This window comes from Clarias gariepinus, chromosome 11 (assembly GCF_024256425.1).
Source record: "Clarias gariepinus isolate MV-2021 ecotype Netherlands chromosome 11, CGAR_prim_01v2, whole genome shotgun sequence".
In the NCBI taxonomy this organism is placed as follows: domain Eukaryota; kingdom Metazoa; phylum Chordata; class Actinopteri; order Siluriformes; family Clariidae; genus Clarias; species Clarias gariepinus.
Genome location: NC_071110.1, coordinates 20,748,140 through 20,763,670, shown reverse-complemented (window position 1 = coordinate 20,763,670; position 15,531 = coordinate 20,748,140). Strand labels below are relative to the sequence as shown.

Here is a 15,531-nt window from a genome sequence, read left to right as displayed (position 1 = left end):
TCGTCTCGCGGATGTAGCCGGATATGCAGCATGAGCCTCGCCGAGTTTCCGGGATCCGTCCGCGCCACTACGCGCGGTTAATGGAGAGGAAGTGAGCGCGCGAGCGTGCAGTGCAGTTGGAGCGCCACGCGCGTATTGTTTGATCTGTACGCGAGAGTCGATCACGCCGAGGTTTGCTTTTGGTACGTCGCGTTATTGCCCTTCTGATGTTTGCTTGTATGTGTTTGTGTCACTGATTTACGTTTCGTTAACCGCGGTGTGTGTTTTCATTTACAGCACGCTTCTTTTTTTTGCCATGTCTGGAGTGGTCCGAGGCCCTGCCGGGAGCAACGACTGCCGCATTTATGTGGGGAATCTTCCTCCTGATATCCGCACAAAAGACGTCGAGGACGTGTTTTATAAATACGGAGCGATCCGGGATATTGATCTGAAGAACCGGCGAGGTGGCCCTCCGTTTGCCTTTGTTGAGTTCGAGGACCCCAGGTGAGTGAGTGAGCTTGGGTTAGCTTAGCATAGTGTAGCCATGTCTCATGGCTGTATTAACTAGTCGGGGTAGAAGTGACGAAGCCGTTCTAGTAGTTATGTTCGTTCGTGCATTCAAATGGGTGAAGCATTTAATGTTTTGTGTGTGTGCGCGCGCGGGCTTTGTTGTGTTGTAGTCCGCAGGCCGTCGGCGGGTAATGATGGCGTCACGCAGGTTTAAACCAACTGCTAGCAACCAGTTTGGTGTAAATTATCCTGCTTGTAGTTTAATTTGCGTTTGCATTTTGGGGTTTTTGGGGAAGTGTTTCACGTTCGTGAAATAGTAAATTACTGTACAAGATAATGTAGTTAAGGTGTTTATGTTGTGTTAGCTGGCTAATGTGGTAAAGCTGCTAGGTAACTTAAGTGCGATAACGAGAGACTTTAGCCCTCAATGCCTGTTTTACGTTTACTGGTGTTTCTTTTCAGCATGTGACTACACAGAATATATGTTTTAATAATATATAAGGACTATAAATACAGAAGTTTGTTGGAAATCCTTACTAACCTAAAGATCAGAACTAAATGTGTTTTGTGTTTTTCTCCTCCAGGGACGCTGAGGATGCAGTTTATGCTCGGGATGGTTACGACTATGATGGATACCGGCTTCGAGTGGAGTTTCCCAGAAGTGGACGTGGTATGGGACGGGGAGGTTTCGGCGGAGCTCCCAGGGGCAGATACGGACCTCCATCCAGGCGCTCCGAATACAGGGTCATTGTTTCAGGTCTGTATTAAGCATGCCCTCTTTCACAAAACATGAGGGCACATGACTCCTACACAACACGCGTAGACTTACCACAGTCAGGACTGGACTTAAGACTTCACCCATATGAGGATGGGTTCCTGTCTGGTTCTTATCAAGGTTTCTTTTTATTGTGATCTCTGGGAGTTGTTAGTTTATTGCCATTGTCCCCCTTTGCTTGTTCATTAGAGAGAAACTGATCATCTTGATTCAAACACATTTTCTCACAATTATCACAAACTTAGTTTCTGTAGAGCTGCTTTGCCACAATGACCATTGTTAAAACACTATATAAATAAAATTAATTTAATTGAAAATTTACCAGCTCTAGAACTGATTCTTGGCTAGTGGCACTGCTTTGTGGAGACGCAAAAAGTCTTGGATATTGAGTTCACTGTAGGAATTGAGTGTCTGCTTGTTCAGCATTTCATGTCCCTTTCATGTATCATGTTCACTATGCTTAGCCAGAGGTTGTTGCATACATTGAAGGATAAGCATTTGGCTTTGTGTCTTCCCTGTAGGTTTACCACCGAGCGGCAGTTGGCAAGATCTGAAGGATCACATGCGTGAAGCAGGTGATGTATGTTATGCTGACGTTTTCCGAGATGGAACGGGCGTAGTGGAATTTGTGCGCAAAGAAGACATGACCTACGCTGTTCGAAAACTGGATAACACTAAATTCCGGTCACACGAGGTAGGTTTAAGATTTTAGTTCTGACTTTGGATATTCTTGCTGTGTTTTACCAAATAAATTTTTATTTGTTACATACACAGTCATACACAGTACGATATGCAGTGAAATGCTTTTACGACTGCTCGTGACCTTAAAATCTAAATTATCAATAGGGAATAGAATAAAAATGAAGTTCAGAGTATTCAAATGATTTAATGTAAAAGTAGTTATGCCTACCTGGCTTCTGGCATCTTGTTCCACTGTTGTTGTCTCTTTGGGTCCGGTGGATTTATTTACATTAAAGATGCAGCGTGTGTCAGTTAGCTCATGGGACGAACAAAGGCAACATAACGCGCAATGTCCCCAGTGTGAATTTTATTACTTTTCTTTAACTAGCTTCATCATGATAATGATGATCATTTGTGATAAGTGAATAAAATATGGTCATTTAGAAGTTCAAACAAATAAAACTTGAAGTCCTGTATACACCAACATTAAGCTTGCAACCAAAGTCTCTCATAATTCAATATGCATTGGGGGCGTGTTAAATAATTGATAAGCATTTTAATATTATTATTTAAGTTTTTTTCTTATGTTACTCAGAGCACAGTTTTCTTATTTTTTGCCCATCAGGGGGAAACTGCATATATCCGTGTAAAGGTGGATGGCCCACGTAGTCCAAGTTATGGAAGATCAAGGTCCCGGAGTCGCAGCCGCAGCAGGAGTCGCAGCCGCAGCAACGACCGTAGCCGCAGCTACTCGCCGCGCCGTGGCCGAAGCTCCCCACAGTATTCTCCTCGGCAGAGCCGGTCCCGCTCCCGCTCCTAAGCCCTCCGTGTGCCATGCCATGGTGCTTCGAGTTTGATTTTTCCCTTCCTTTGTTATTTCAGTAAAGCTGTTGGATCAGTTGGTTGGTTTTTCAACCCCCCCCCCCCTTTTTTTTTTTTTTTAAACTTAGTTTTAGATCTTGCCCATTGTCTTCCTCATGACACATTATTCTGATGACCCCTCACCTCCTGCTTCTTAACCAACAACTGTCAGGTTTTTTAACAATGCTTTTTAAGTGACTACTTTGCTTCCCCCTCTTCATTTTCCCCTTTTTTGAATACAAGATGGAACTCTCATCAACCAAACAGAGTCGTTCAGTGCATCTGAATATTTTTGGAAATTCCATCTGTTGTCTTTTTATGAGAGCTCACATGTTTTACCCTTTTGTCTTTCTGTAGTTGCTTGACAAGAAGGATGGACTGATACTTTTTAATAAAGAATTGCCAAATCATTTGAGTTAGTTTGGCATATATAAACAGTCAGGTCTCTGTTTCAATGTTTATTTACCAGCAAATAAGAGGAATGTACTATAAGCTTCCTCTAGGTAGGACAGTAAAGATCTGAATGTTTGAGCTTGATGCAGCCAGATGTGGTTTTTTTTGTTTTTTTTTTGTTTTTTTTTTATAATGCTGTGCTGTACTTTTACACATTTTAATCAAGGTAGACATTCATATACAGAGCATTTATATTTCAATAAATAACTACGTTCAATCATTACATGTATTATAGAAAATGATCCTAGCACACTTTTTGGTGTTGCTGATGTTTAAAGGTTTGAGATGGGGGACAGATCTTAATGAAGGTGGGATAGGGAGAGTTGAATACACAGAGAAGGATTAACTGCTCCAGGATTTATAAGTTTGACTTACCATTTGGACCCCTTCTCGATTTTATGACTCAACATTGGGCTTTTCACTTGCACACTTTGAGGAGAAGCTGCAGTTTTGTGTGATGGAGTCAACAGGAAAAGTGCGAATCATGCTTGGTGATGGAAGCTTGTTTTAGAGGTGATGTTCATGCAATAGATTGTAAGTTGTCCTGTGATGGACAGTAGATGCTTTTACATCGTTAGCATTTTTTTTATATTACTTTTTAGTGAACAGTTGCATCAATAAATAAAAAAACTGGTGCATATAATGAAGGACTCGTTTTTATTTACTTAATATGATATTTTGAATTTTCTTTATTACACAGCACAAAAAGTTTTGCTCACACTCTTTGACACCCCCCAAAAGATGCGTTGGCGTTGTTGAAAGCGTGTGTTTGCTTTCACTGAGCCCTGATCGTATGGGACGTAAGGCTGTGTGTATGTGTGAGAGAGAGATCGCCTATCAGGTTGCTGTCTCTGCGCTGGTTAAAGATGCATTGTGGGATGAAATAAGATGCAGGCAGAGCGGCCCGAGAGGAAAACGCGCGCGCACTACACGGCGGAGGCGGAGCGCTGCAGCCAATGGGAAGCGGCGCGAGCGCAGAGCACCCGGGGCAGCAGCGCGCGCGCGTTTTCCCGGCCAGGACTCCGGTGTTTTGAGTTCTTTATAGACACAAAGCTCGTTCTGCCAGCGCGCGCGGAGAAATAATCAACGTGCTGTTGTGAATATTTATCACTATTATTGTTATATATTTCTGTTGCTTATCGACACATCCTCGATTGCAGGTGAGTCTCATGGCTTAACGTCTTCAGCTTCGGGGATAATAAATGAATAAATGCAGGTCGGAAAATGTCTCGTGGAGAAGCAGTGTGTAATTTGACATGCGCGTGCGGAGGAGGAGTGAGAGCAGGCCTTTCCAGCATCCGCCTGGGAGATCACGGCCATGTCCAGAACAGCGCGGTTAGATTGGATTTCAGTCTGTTTTCCTTGAAAGCTTTGACCTTAGGCATTTATCTCTACACGCTCAGTGTGTGACTTTTACATATTCTGAGCAGAAATGGAGATGAACCTAAGACGCTTTCTTTATTTTTATATACAGATAGAGCATAAAAGCTTTCTAGGATGTTACTCTAAATCTATGCCGTGTTCAAGCGTATCATTCTTTAGACGAATTATGTGTAATCTATTCATTGGTGTATAATCGTACAACATTAGTATTTTTTGCCTGGCATGATTTTGTAGATGATCAGGGAAGGAATGCATGCTCAGTTAGGCTACACTGGGTGTGGAGTGATGCCTTCTCCACCTTGTGTACTGACTCTCCAGGAAACGTGTTTCCTGTAACATTCACTATAAATGAATTATGTGGCTCATTATTGCTCAGCAGCAGCCCCTGTTCCTCTGAGGCGGTGGACTTTATCTTGGATATGTATATATATGTGTGTGTGTGTGTGTGTGTGTGCTGTAAAAGAACTGAATCATCCATTAAGCGTTTAGCCTACTTTAGTCTCACTTCGACTTATCAGGTGTCCCAGAATTACCCTGACAAAACACATCCTTGAAGTGTGTGGAGAGTTTCTGGTGGTGAGGGAACAGCCTCAGAGCGCCCGAATGAAAGGCCTCTCTGTTTAAAGCATAAGGCGAACACTAGGCAGAGGAGGCTTTTTTTCTGGCTTACTTAAGGCCAAATGCATTTACATTTATTAAGTTATCCAAAGTGAGACGGACTGTTACAGGAGCTGACATGACAGAAAGCAGTTATATGAACAGATAGAGCCACACCTAAACTAATGCATGCACACAAAGAGCCATGGCTGGAGTTGAATGTACATTTTTGGTTGTGTAATGACCAATCCAAGCATGAACAATGCAGTCTTGGCAATGTCGAATTTTGGTGTCTTCATTGGAGCTGTGTTGTAAAGTTGTGCAAGCTTATGATCTTTGCTTTTGTTTCCCCTTAAGCATAATGACTGACAGGAAAGCTGTGATTAAGAATGCTGACATGTCGGAGGACATGCAGCAGGACGCGGTGGACTGTGCAACCCAGGCCATGGAGAAGTACAACATCGAGAAAGACATTGCAGCATACATCAAGAAGGTAACTTTATATCCTAGCACTAGTTCCAAAGTGTCCTGGTCTTTAAAATAAGCCAATATTTAACATGGAAATCCACAAAGCAAATGCATCTGTTCCCTAAGACTCTACTTTTAGAGGGTTTGGCCAGTGTTCATAAACCCTATTATAAAGATTGTTGCTAACGTGGTGTTTTTTTCAGGAGTTTGACAAGAAGTACAATCCAACATGGCATTGCATTGTGGGGAGGAACTTCGGTAGCTACGTCACCCATGAGACGAAGCACTTCATTTACTTCTACCTGGGCCAGGTGGCCATCCTCCTGTTCAAGTCTGGCTGAAGTCTTACCGCGAGAGTAGAATCTTTTTTTTTTTCCCCAACATGGACCAAGATGCACTAGTGGCCAATGTCCTGTCTAACCACATGCTACAAATATTAAACCAGGCCATACCATGACTATGCTGACTGTGCGTAACTGCATGGGCCGTAAATCATACTAAATGTGCATATCTTGAGGTTAAGTTGCTTTTCAGTAGGTGTCCTATGTTTATCGGGAGAGTTTTTTGTTTATGGTCCTGAGAAGTGTGTTCGGGTTTAGGAGCTATGAAAGCAGGAGGGATTTTGATGAAATACAGCAATGAGAGGTAAAATCCAAAAAGTGCTTTTTGTTTGTTAGGTCTCTTTAATTAAAGAGATGTTTTGTTTAATTGGTCATTGCTACCATGTAGTTTAAACAAGCACAGCATGTGTCTGTACCATGGTGGAGATGGAGAGTAATGGAAATAATGAATGTGTATATTGGTTAATCTAAGATTAGGGGATTATTTTTATGCTATTGGTTTGGTGATGGTATGCTAGGAAATAGATGGGTTACAGATGCACAAATCACACTGTTGTTCTGTGACTCTGCATTTCCTTTTGTTTGAAATGTTCTACACTGTTACAAGTGCATTATGTCTACTGAAGAATAATCTAAGATGTATTAAACGAACTGTAGTTCCAGCTTGTGTTTCATTTGTCATATGCCAGAACATAAAGCCTCTCTGTGCACAACTTTCTCCCACTCCTTCAGTCTGTTAAATTATTGTTATGAATTATTTAGGTGTTTTGCATTTAGCATGCTTTTTTTCCCCCCTTCCACATATCAGGTGTACATTTTTGTTCCCTGTCTGTATTTCGTATGTCTGGATCTTCCACTTCACTTCAGACCTATCTCAATTGGTAGGCCAGTGAAACCTTTGCACTCCATTTCACTGTACCCCCTCAGGTACTGCCCATGACAAAAAGCAGATCAGTTCCTAAAATTATATAATTGTCTTCTGAGTTTGGTTTGCATAAGTAATTTGCTGTATTTTGCTGTGATATCAATAAAGAGTTGTAGTTGCATACAAGAGTGTTTAATATGGAAAAGGTGCATTAAGGTGCATGGTGTTACTGGAAGGGTACCACACGTGACATGGTGTGATGTATTACTACCATGAAATGTAAAAAAAAAAATTCTATTAATACACTAAAGCCATTTAAAAAGCAAAAGGAAATGATTTACAAATGTGTTTTAAGTGAAATACTGGTTAGTATTTATGTGTGAAAAGCACATAATGTTTCCTGATCACTTGGTATTACAGTTATGAGAAATGTTAGCTTGGGTTTGGGGTTATAGCAGCTATAATGAGCAACTCCCTCACCAGCCTCTATTTGTTTATTTTAAATTTAATGAGGCAAAAAAAAAAGTTTGGTTTCCTTAGTTGCATAATCTCTTTTATCATATATAAACAACAAACAAAAATGAAGTTAGAGAAACATAAGCATTACACTTAAAAAATCGATGACGAATTGTAATGTTTATTATTAGCTTTAAATTATGCGAAGTGTCGAACATGTTCCTGTGTATTAGCTGTCACTAAAAATTAGTGTGTTGATACAGCACTGTGATTTAGATTACAGGTGGCATGGTGACTTCAGAGGTTGTGGGTTTGAATGTTGCCTTTGGTCTGTGGTTGGTCCTAAAGTCCAATGTCTCAGCGTGAAGGCAAATTTGAATGTCCCAGTCCCTGTGTGAATGTGTGTAAATATGTGATCTATTGGCCCTTTGATGACTTGGCACCCCATCCAGAATGGACCCTGTCTTGTGCCCTCAGATCCCTGGGGTAGGCTCCCTTGGAAGGATGGCTTTGGATTACAGCCAGAACTATTGCCAGAGCTGCTGTTATGTAAAATTAATCGACAACTTCTGACTAGTTATATTTAGGAATTCAGTGGTGTAAATTACCTCTGGGGATATGTTACAAGGTAAATAAGTGAACCAAGAAGAGTCACACTTTTCGATATTTGTGGGAATTGGTCTTGTCTGTGATCTGCTTCTGAAGACGTTGTGGAACCTCTGTTATTAATCTTGGTCACTAGAGGGCATCCTCACCACGCACAGGGATCCTTCATAGTAATTAGGACTGCAGTGTTTCCACCCAGGCGGCACGATGGTGTAGTGGTTAGCACTGTCGCCTTGCACCTCCAGGGTCTGGGTTTGATTCCTGGCCCGACTCGATTCTCGTCTCTTTGTGCATGTTCTCCCTGTGCTTGGTGTGTTTCCTCCGGGTACTCTGGGTGGGCTAATTGGTGTTCCCAAATTGCCTGTAGTGTATGAGTGTGTGCCCTGCGATGGATTGGCACCCTCTCCAGGGTGTACCCCACCTCATGCCCTAAGCCTGCTGGGATAGGCTCCAGGTCCCTGTGACCCTGAATACAGGATAAAGTGGTATAGAAGATGAGTAAGAGTATTTCCACCCAAGGTCATGATTCAGTCTGTATTCTGTACCATAGAATCAGGTCCATTTTACAGCCCAGATTATGATAAGATGTGCTGAAACACGACATTCGTTGTTGTTTTTTTTTTCTTTTTTTTATAGCTCCAGTGCTTTTGCAAGTTTATTTCTTAAGAACTGCTGTGCTCCTCTGACATTTGAGGCTCCGCTTCGCAGTCATTGATCTAATCTGGAGATTGTCCCTCTGAGCCATAAAATCTGTGTGCTAAGTGTGTGTGTGTGTGTGTGCAGAGAAAAAAAGGACTCTCTGCAAATACACTTTTTAAAAGGGATCTTCAGTGACTGTTGTAAGGTTCTTTATAGGACCCAAGCATTTAGAAAGAAGAAAAAGAAATATGAAAGTTATCTAATAATAGGAATAGTAAAGCTACAACTTTAGGTCAAGTAATGAGAAACAAGGCAGATTGTGCACTGTGCCAGTAATATGGCGTGTCTTATTTCGTGAGGCTCATATGGAAACAATGTATATTCAGATCAGCGTTAAAAGGCTGACAAAATAACAAGTATTTTGTTTCCTGTGCACACTGTAACATTGCATACAGGTCTGTCCTGGTACAGCCTTTTGAGGTTTCAGCAGGTTTTAGCAAGGACAAAACAGCATTCAGTTTCTGCTCATCCTTTCTTGACTGCAAAATTTATCAGAAATCAGACTGTTTTATAGCTGCACACCATTAAGAAAACATATTATTTAGGATGCCAGTAATAAGGTGTAGTGTAAAGTATAGTATAGCATAGCATAGCTTTGTACAAAATATAACTATGGTATACCATACTATACCATACTATACTGTATTATACCATAATGGTCTATATTCTACTATACTATACTGTACTGTACTATACTATAGTATATTACCTGTAATAGTATGGTATACTATAGAAGAGTATAGTACAGAACAGTATAGTAGAATATAAACCATTATAGTATAATACAGTATAGTATGGTGTAGTGGAACTACATAATCTAGCCTGTACCTGTAACAACATTATAGTATAGTATAGTATAGTATAGTATAGTATAGTATAGTATAGTATAGTATAGTATAGTATAGTGTGGTATGGCAAGGTAGGGTATGGTATTATATAGCATAGTATAACATTGTATAATGTAGTATAATATAGTATAGTACAGTAACAGAGTATTATATATTTTAATAACTTTTTTTTCAAATGCTAATTAGCTGTGTAGTAATTCTGTGTTATACAGTATGTATAATATTCACAATTAGTTGATGTTCAGGCTAGATTTTCACACATTTTACTCAAGAAGAGGTAATAGTAAATATGTGCTTTTATAATATATGCTATCAAGTATATTACTCATGTATAGTAATACATTTGCAATAAACAGGACAAAATACTAAATTGGGATTGATTTTCTGCATGTTTCTGCATGTTATTTCTGCAAGTGGGCATAAACTGAGTGGGATTGTTTAGAAAGCATACAATATTGTAGCAAATTGTGCAAAAAACTACACATTGACTAAAAATAGACAGCAAGGTATGTTCATGAAGCTCGTAGACAACTCTGACAATGACTACATTGCAGAAAAATAAACAAAACATCTTCATGGTAAATCTAGGAAAGTTTTTTTCCCTGTCAGGATTGTTCAGATAATTAAAAGAGTTATGCACCAGGTGTGTAAAGCTGGGAGGTTGATGGAGGAATACAGAATGACTGAGGGTCACCCGAGGCAATGACTTGGTCTGCAAATTTGACAAAGCACGGGGTTTACTTTTAACACTGGATGCCCTTCCTGACACAACCCTCCCTAGTTTATCTGGGCTCTGGGGTACACAAGTAGGGACGAACTACCCAGGAGCTGACGTTGGTTTTCTGACTGAGGATTAAACCTGGGGTGTGGAAACTAGAGCACTACATACTAACTACTTGGTCAATCCAGGAGGACTGCTGGTATTTATGATATATATGATATATTTATTATATATGTCCCTGTTGTTGTTCTCTGTTCGTTTAAAGACTTTTATTATATTTATATGCTGAAAAATGAAAAGATGTGTTCATTAGACAGATTATTATTTTTATTTTATTTTGGTGTTCTGTCGTAAAGACATGAAGAAGATGGAGGAGTGCAGCTGTGAAATGTTGATGTCACCACATGGAACTGTATATGCTTATTCACTATTTGCCTCAGTAATAGTTAAAGATTATCCCAGTTCCTGTTATTTATAGGGGCTGATACTTGAGTAAGAGGCAGAAAGTGAGATGGACGGATGACGGTAAGGGTGGTCAGACAAATAGCTGAGAATCTATGGAAAACTCATTACGCTGAAGCTAGTTTCACAGAAAAATTGGTTTGGGGTAAATATAGCTTCGGGAGCTTTGCTTTGTCATTCCAGAGCTCTTTATCATGGTTTTTTTTATTACTTATAAGAATGTGCAAAACAAACATGATCTCAGTGGGTTGATTGTGAGATATGTTTTTAAATCTGTGTTTGTTCATTGTTCTTTCAAGGACTTCTAAGCAATTACCTCCTAGACGTCATGCCCGATGTACCCTGCTGGCCCCGTGAGCAGTTTGGCCTAATGGCTTTGCTCTGAACTGGGTGGGAAGCCATTGGGTTTAGCAATGCAATTCAGGAAATGGCGGAGGCAGTCACGCTGAACAGGTTCACACTGGATCTGTAGGTGTCATTGCCCTGATAAACTGCGGCAACAAAACTTTATAAAGAGCTTTACTTGGAAACAAATTGTCCTAGTTCAACAATCTGAAAAAAGTCAATGCAAACCTATAAAACTGAGAAGAACTAGTGTCTAAATTTGTATTGAAGGACATTGCTTAGGAGTTAGTTTAATGGTGCATTATTGTATTATTTTATTATTGAAAAGCATGTTAAAGGTAACTGCCTATTATAAGTCTGCTGCTAGTGGTTGGTAAAACTTCTCCAACCTTTGCTCTACACACTGTAAATACAAATCAAGCAATCACTTCCTGGATGTTTTGTTCTAGGCCAAAGCACTCATTAATATATTACTGACGATTTCACTTTAAATTTGCCTTACTGACTAAAACAAGTCAAATTCGCCCCTCCACAATTTCATTAATGCAAAAGAACGCAATCTGAATTGTATTACTGCCAGCTTCCAGTTTGTTGCTCTCCCGTTTCTTTCCTTCTCTCTCTCTCCTTCTCTCTTTCTCCTCCTCTCTACCTCTCCCACACTTAAAAACCTCAGCTAAAGTCTTTATGGTCTTACGTCTTGTAATCCGGCCCCTTTTATTGCTCACTCTCTGAGCTGCTGTCAAGGATAAGGCAATTAGCTTATCACGAAGATGTGATTTATAGAATCAACAAATGACAAAAAGCCTAGTGGTAGCTCTGTCCTCACTTTTAATACAGTTTTTTTTTTCTTATTACTTTTAGTTGATCTCCGTTCCCAAACATTTTGAGCAGTGCTGGGTCATTGGTTATGGGAGAGGGAGCTTGTTTTAGCAGGTGGCTGGGCAAATAAAACGCATAGCTACAGTGCAGTAGTGCTTGGCTTTTGATGCAATTTTAGAAAGCCCTGGGGGGTCTAAGAACACCCTCCTAACCCTAAAACGGCAGTGTTGGTAGACTTTGTGTGTGTCTATGTGTGTGTGTGTGTGTGTGTGTGTGTGTGTGTGCATGTGTGTGTACAGCAGAGGGAGAGGTCAGGTTGGTGCCGGGCTCGTCGCTTTCTTACCTTATCTCAGGTAATATCCCAGCTCTAGAGGCATGTGATGTTGAGCAACTGGGTCATAAAGCGGCAAAACACTTTATGAGTTGTGGCTGTGAAACCATGTGCCCACAGCCTGGTCTGCTACAGGGCTTTGTTCACCTCAGCACACACTTTAAATCTTTTGTGGAATAATACCTGAGTACGTCTAAGAAAACTCACTTTAGCATATCTTTAAAGACTGTGGATATGATTAACAGGAAAAACACAATTGCTTTCAATAGGGGTTACTTTTGGAAGTCCTTTTGTCAATCACCTGTAGAGACTCTTAAAGGGTCTACAGGCATTTCCCTATCAGAGCTTAAAAACCTTTAATCATCCAGAGCACCATATTTGCAGAGATCCAAAGCTTTTGGCAGAATGCATGGGATAACATTGGGATGAAACAGCTTTTTTTCAGTATGCCTAGGGTGTTGTTAAATAAAAATAAAATAAAAATAAAACCTTTTATCACATTTCTGAGGTTTACCTGTCCCTGCCTCTGTCCCTTTTCAGGGTGGTAGACCTGACCTTCTCAGCAGGAGGGATTCAGCAATAGCTGAATGGATCTGGGAGTAAAGGTGTGTGTACAGTATGCTGCCTCTTCTCAAGCCCATCTCCCTGCTTCACTGCTCTTCAACTCTATTTAATGGCTCCCAACTATATTCTGGTCTTCCTGCAAATAGAAAGCAGCCAAGCACAACACTGCTTAATAACTGCATCCTGAACAAGTGAGATCACATCCCAACATGTCCATGGGGGGTCATGGTCACCCAAAGGGGGAAGGGGGTGCCACTATGTGGGAATGTGGGCTTGATTACACAATTGTATGATTCCTACTCATATTTATGTACGTAAATACTAAAAAACAAACAATTCAAGGCCTTTACACGAACATCTAAGGAAAGTAGCAGAAATTGTAAAGGAGAGCGGGAGTGAGTGAAGGTGAAAGTGAGTGAGTGGGTGAGTGTATGACTGAATGAGAAATAAAGACAGCAGTAAGAGAGCAAGCAAATAAATGGATGAGTGATTGAGTGAGCGAGAGAGTGAGTGATGAGTTAGCTATGCATTGGCACTGTGTTGAAATGCAGATGAAGCAAGACTAGTGCAAAGGGCCCAACAAGGAGGGGGACAGGGTTGAAAGGTCAACCTCATGTCGCTCTCAGTGCCCAGAGAGGGACAGGTTTTATTTTCCGTCAGGATGCCTCCTTCAGCCGGGGGTTAATGTGCTGACTGAGGAACAGAGATGTGTGACTGAATTCATTATGGGACAGGCAGGGGAGCGTGGAGATAGTTGACAAGACGAAGGACACGGTGTCCACACAAAGCATGGCAACTCCTCTTCCATCTCTGTAGCCGCTCTCAAGATCCCTGTGACATTACCAAACAATTTGTTCAGTGTAGTTACAAGATCAATTTGTATCTGTGCTAGGAAATGTGGGATAAAAAACATAAAGATATACATTAATTCATGCCCGGTGATGATACAGGAACAGAGGGCACCTGAAGATGTTTAAAGTTTGTCAGCGAGACAAGTTTTTCTCTGTACTCATATAATAATGGATAACTTTGGGTTTTACATTACATGGCACCATGCCAGATGTTTGCTTAAATCTCTCTTTATTTAGAACACTCAAAATTTAAGTAATACTAAACTGATCAATTTAGGAATAATTGAAGGTTTAGACGAAAGAAGGCTACGACACTGTGCATCTTTAGTAGAGGGCAACAATTTAGGAACATTAAAGGTTAATGTATTTGTAAATAATAATAAAAAAAACTTTGTAGCATTCTGTTTTAGGAAAATATAAACAGGATACATGGAGGTGTGATACAAACAGGATACATGTGGTTAATCACCTCAAAGTTGATTATGTTCCAAAACCTGTATGTCCAAAAATGTGTCAGCAATCTGACAATGATCATATCTGTTAATTAAATTAATTAAAGAATTTATAGTTTATAATTTACAGTTTATTTATAGTTTCATTGTTTTAAAACAAAAATAAAAAAGTGATGTTCTCATTGATGTTATAGCAGCCCTAAACATTCCCTCACCATGTTCTGTTTTTTCTTTAATAACCCATACATATTGTTGCAAAGCTCTGATTAATAAATAGCTTTCAAATACAATTTCCTATTTATATGATTACTATTTAAATATACTATATAAATGTATTTAAATAAGCAAATTAAAATGAAAGATTTTCCTTGCAACTGGAAGTTCCACCTGAGCTGCTGATATAGAAAACACATTCACAAACAACAATGAGTCATGTTATGATAGCACATTTGATGTGAATTTTTTTTAAGGAACTCATGAACGGCTGCATATTCAATCATGTGGCTGATCATTTTGTGCAGGTACAAGTCACAACCTTAAGGTATTTTCACATCAAATCTCAAAATAAGAAAAAAAATGTGACCCCAGTAAGTGCAATTGTGGCATTGGTATCGGATATTTTAAGTATTTCACCTGTTATTTTTACCTATAATACTTTCACATAGAATGGTGTTAAAAACAAAGAAATATTAAATGAACGATAGTTCTGTGGGTGGAAACACTAGTCTGAGCTGCCAAAGCTATAGTATAACTCGAATAAGCTGTGGTGAGCACAAAAGCTTGCACAGAACATTAAATCTTGAAGTGGATGGGCTTCAAGATAGAAGCTGGATAGTCAAAAGAAATCTGATGTTTTTATTTATTCCTAAAGTAAAATTAAGGTAAAATATCATATCATTATGCTATGTCTTGTGAATTGAAACAAAACTGATATTAATCTGCCCAAAAGGTGTGCTTCCGCAAAGCTGTGGTTTATTCGTTAAGTTGATGATTTATAAAATGTCATGGTCTAATGTCCCCCATCTCTGAATAAATCTTCCCAGAATTTGAATTTTGCATAAAAGGAAACAGAATCTAGCACTGAGAAAACTCATTATAGTCCATCCTTTTTCAAATGACAACAGATCCATCAAGCAGTGCACTCTAGTTACACTAATAAAAAAAAGTGTTTTATTGCATTTATAGTAAATTGTAAATTAAGTTAAATGTAAATTTGTTAAAATGCATTTAATTAGAAATCTATATTTAGTAGCTGTTCTGTGATGTAAACAAAGATCATGAGTTTAGTGTAAAGTGTTCAGTGTTTAGTGTGTATAATACAGGTATTGGATCAGGTGTCATTTGAACATTACTACATAATGGCACTAAAGCAGCCTGGTATAATATATTATTTATATGATAGTTCATTTGAAAGAGACTTCATGCAGATTACATTACAGCTTGGATAATACAGACTTGGATTTT

At 39.6% G+C, this 15,531-nt stretch overlaps 2 protein-coding genes across 3 annotated transcripts; both read left to right on the top strand.

Moving 5' to 3' along the window:
* Positions 1–89: 89 nt before the first annotated feature.
* Positions 90–3,244, top strand: srsf1a (serine and arginine rich splicing factor 1a). The gene is made up of 5 exons (XM_053507613.1): positions 90–182; positions 277–483; positions 1,074–1,246; positions 1,786–1,958; positions 2,571–3,244. Exons 2-5 carry the CDS (start codon positions 296–298, stop codon positions 2,763–2,765), a joined length of 729 nt encoding a protein of 242 aa, XP_053363588.1. The 5' UTR covers positions 90–182; positions 277–295; the 3' UTR covers positions 2,766–3,244.
* A 985-nt stretch (positions 3,245–4,229) lies between these two features.
* Positions 4,230–6,710, top strand: dynll2a (dynein, light chain, LC8-type 2a). Of its 2 annotated transcripts, none has more exons than XM_053507615.1 (3): positions 4,230–4,419; positions 5,597–5,732; positions 5,911–6,710. In XM_053507615.1, exons 2-3 carry the CDS (start codon positions 5,601–5,603, stop codon positions 6,046–6,048), a joined length of 270 nt encoding a protein of 89 aa, XP_053363590.1. In that variant the 5' UTR covers positions 4,230–4,419; positions 5,597–5,600; the 3' UTR covers positions 6,049–6,710. The 2 variants fall into 2 exon arrangements, with proteins under 2 accessions (XP_053363590.1, XP_053363589.1); XM_053507614.1 differs by lacking the exon at positions 4,230–4,419 and adding an exon at positions 4,488–4,594.
* The last annotated feature ends 8,821 nt before the right edge of the window (positions 6,711–15,531 follow it).

Bases quoted from the DNA above. Each gene is read 5' to 3' on its own strand.
- srsf1a (XM_053507613.1), top strand. From the start codon at position 296: ATGTCTGGAGTGGTCCGAGGCCCTGCCGGGAGCAACGACTGCCGCATT. The intron at 1,247-1,785 runs GTCTGTATTAAG...TCTTCCCTGTAG, and splicing joins ATACAGGGTCATTGTTTCAG to GTTTACCACCGAGCGGCAGT. The intron at 1,959-2,570 runs GTAGGTTTAAGA...TTTGCCCATCAG, and splicing joins CTAAATTCCGGTCACACGAG to GGGGAAACTGCATATATCCG.
- dynll2a (XM_053507614.1), top strand. The intron at 5,733-5,910 runs GTAACTTTATAT...TGTTTTTTTCAG, and splicing joins TTGCAGCATACATCAAGAAG to GAGTTTGACAAGAAGTACAA.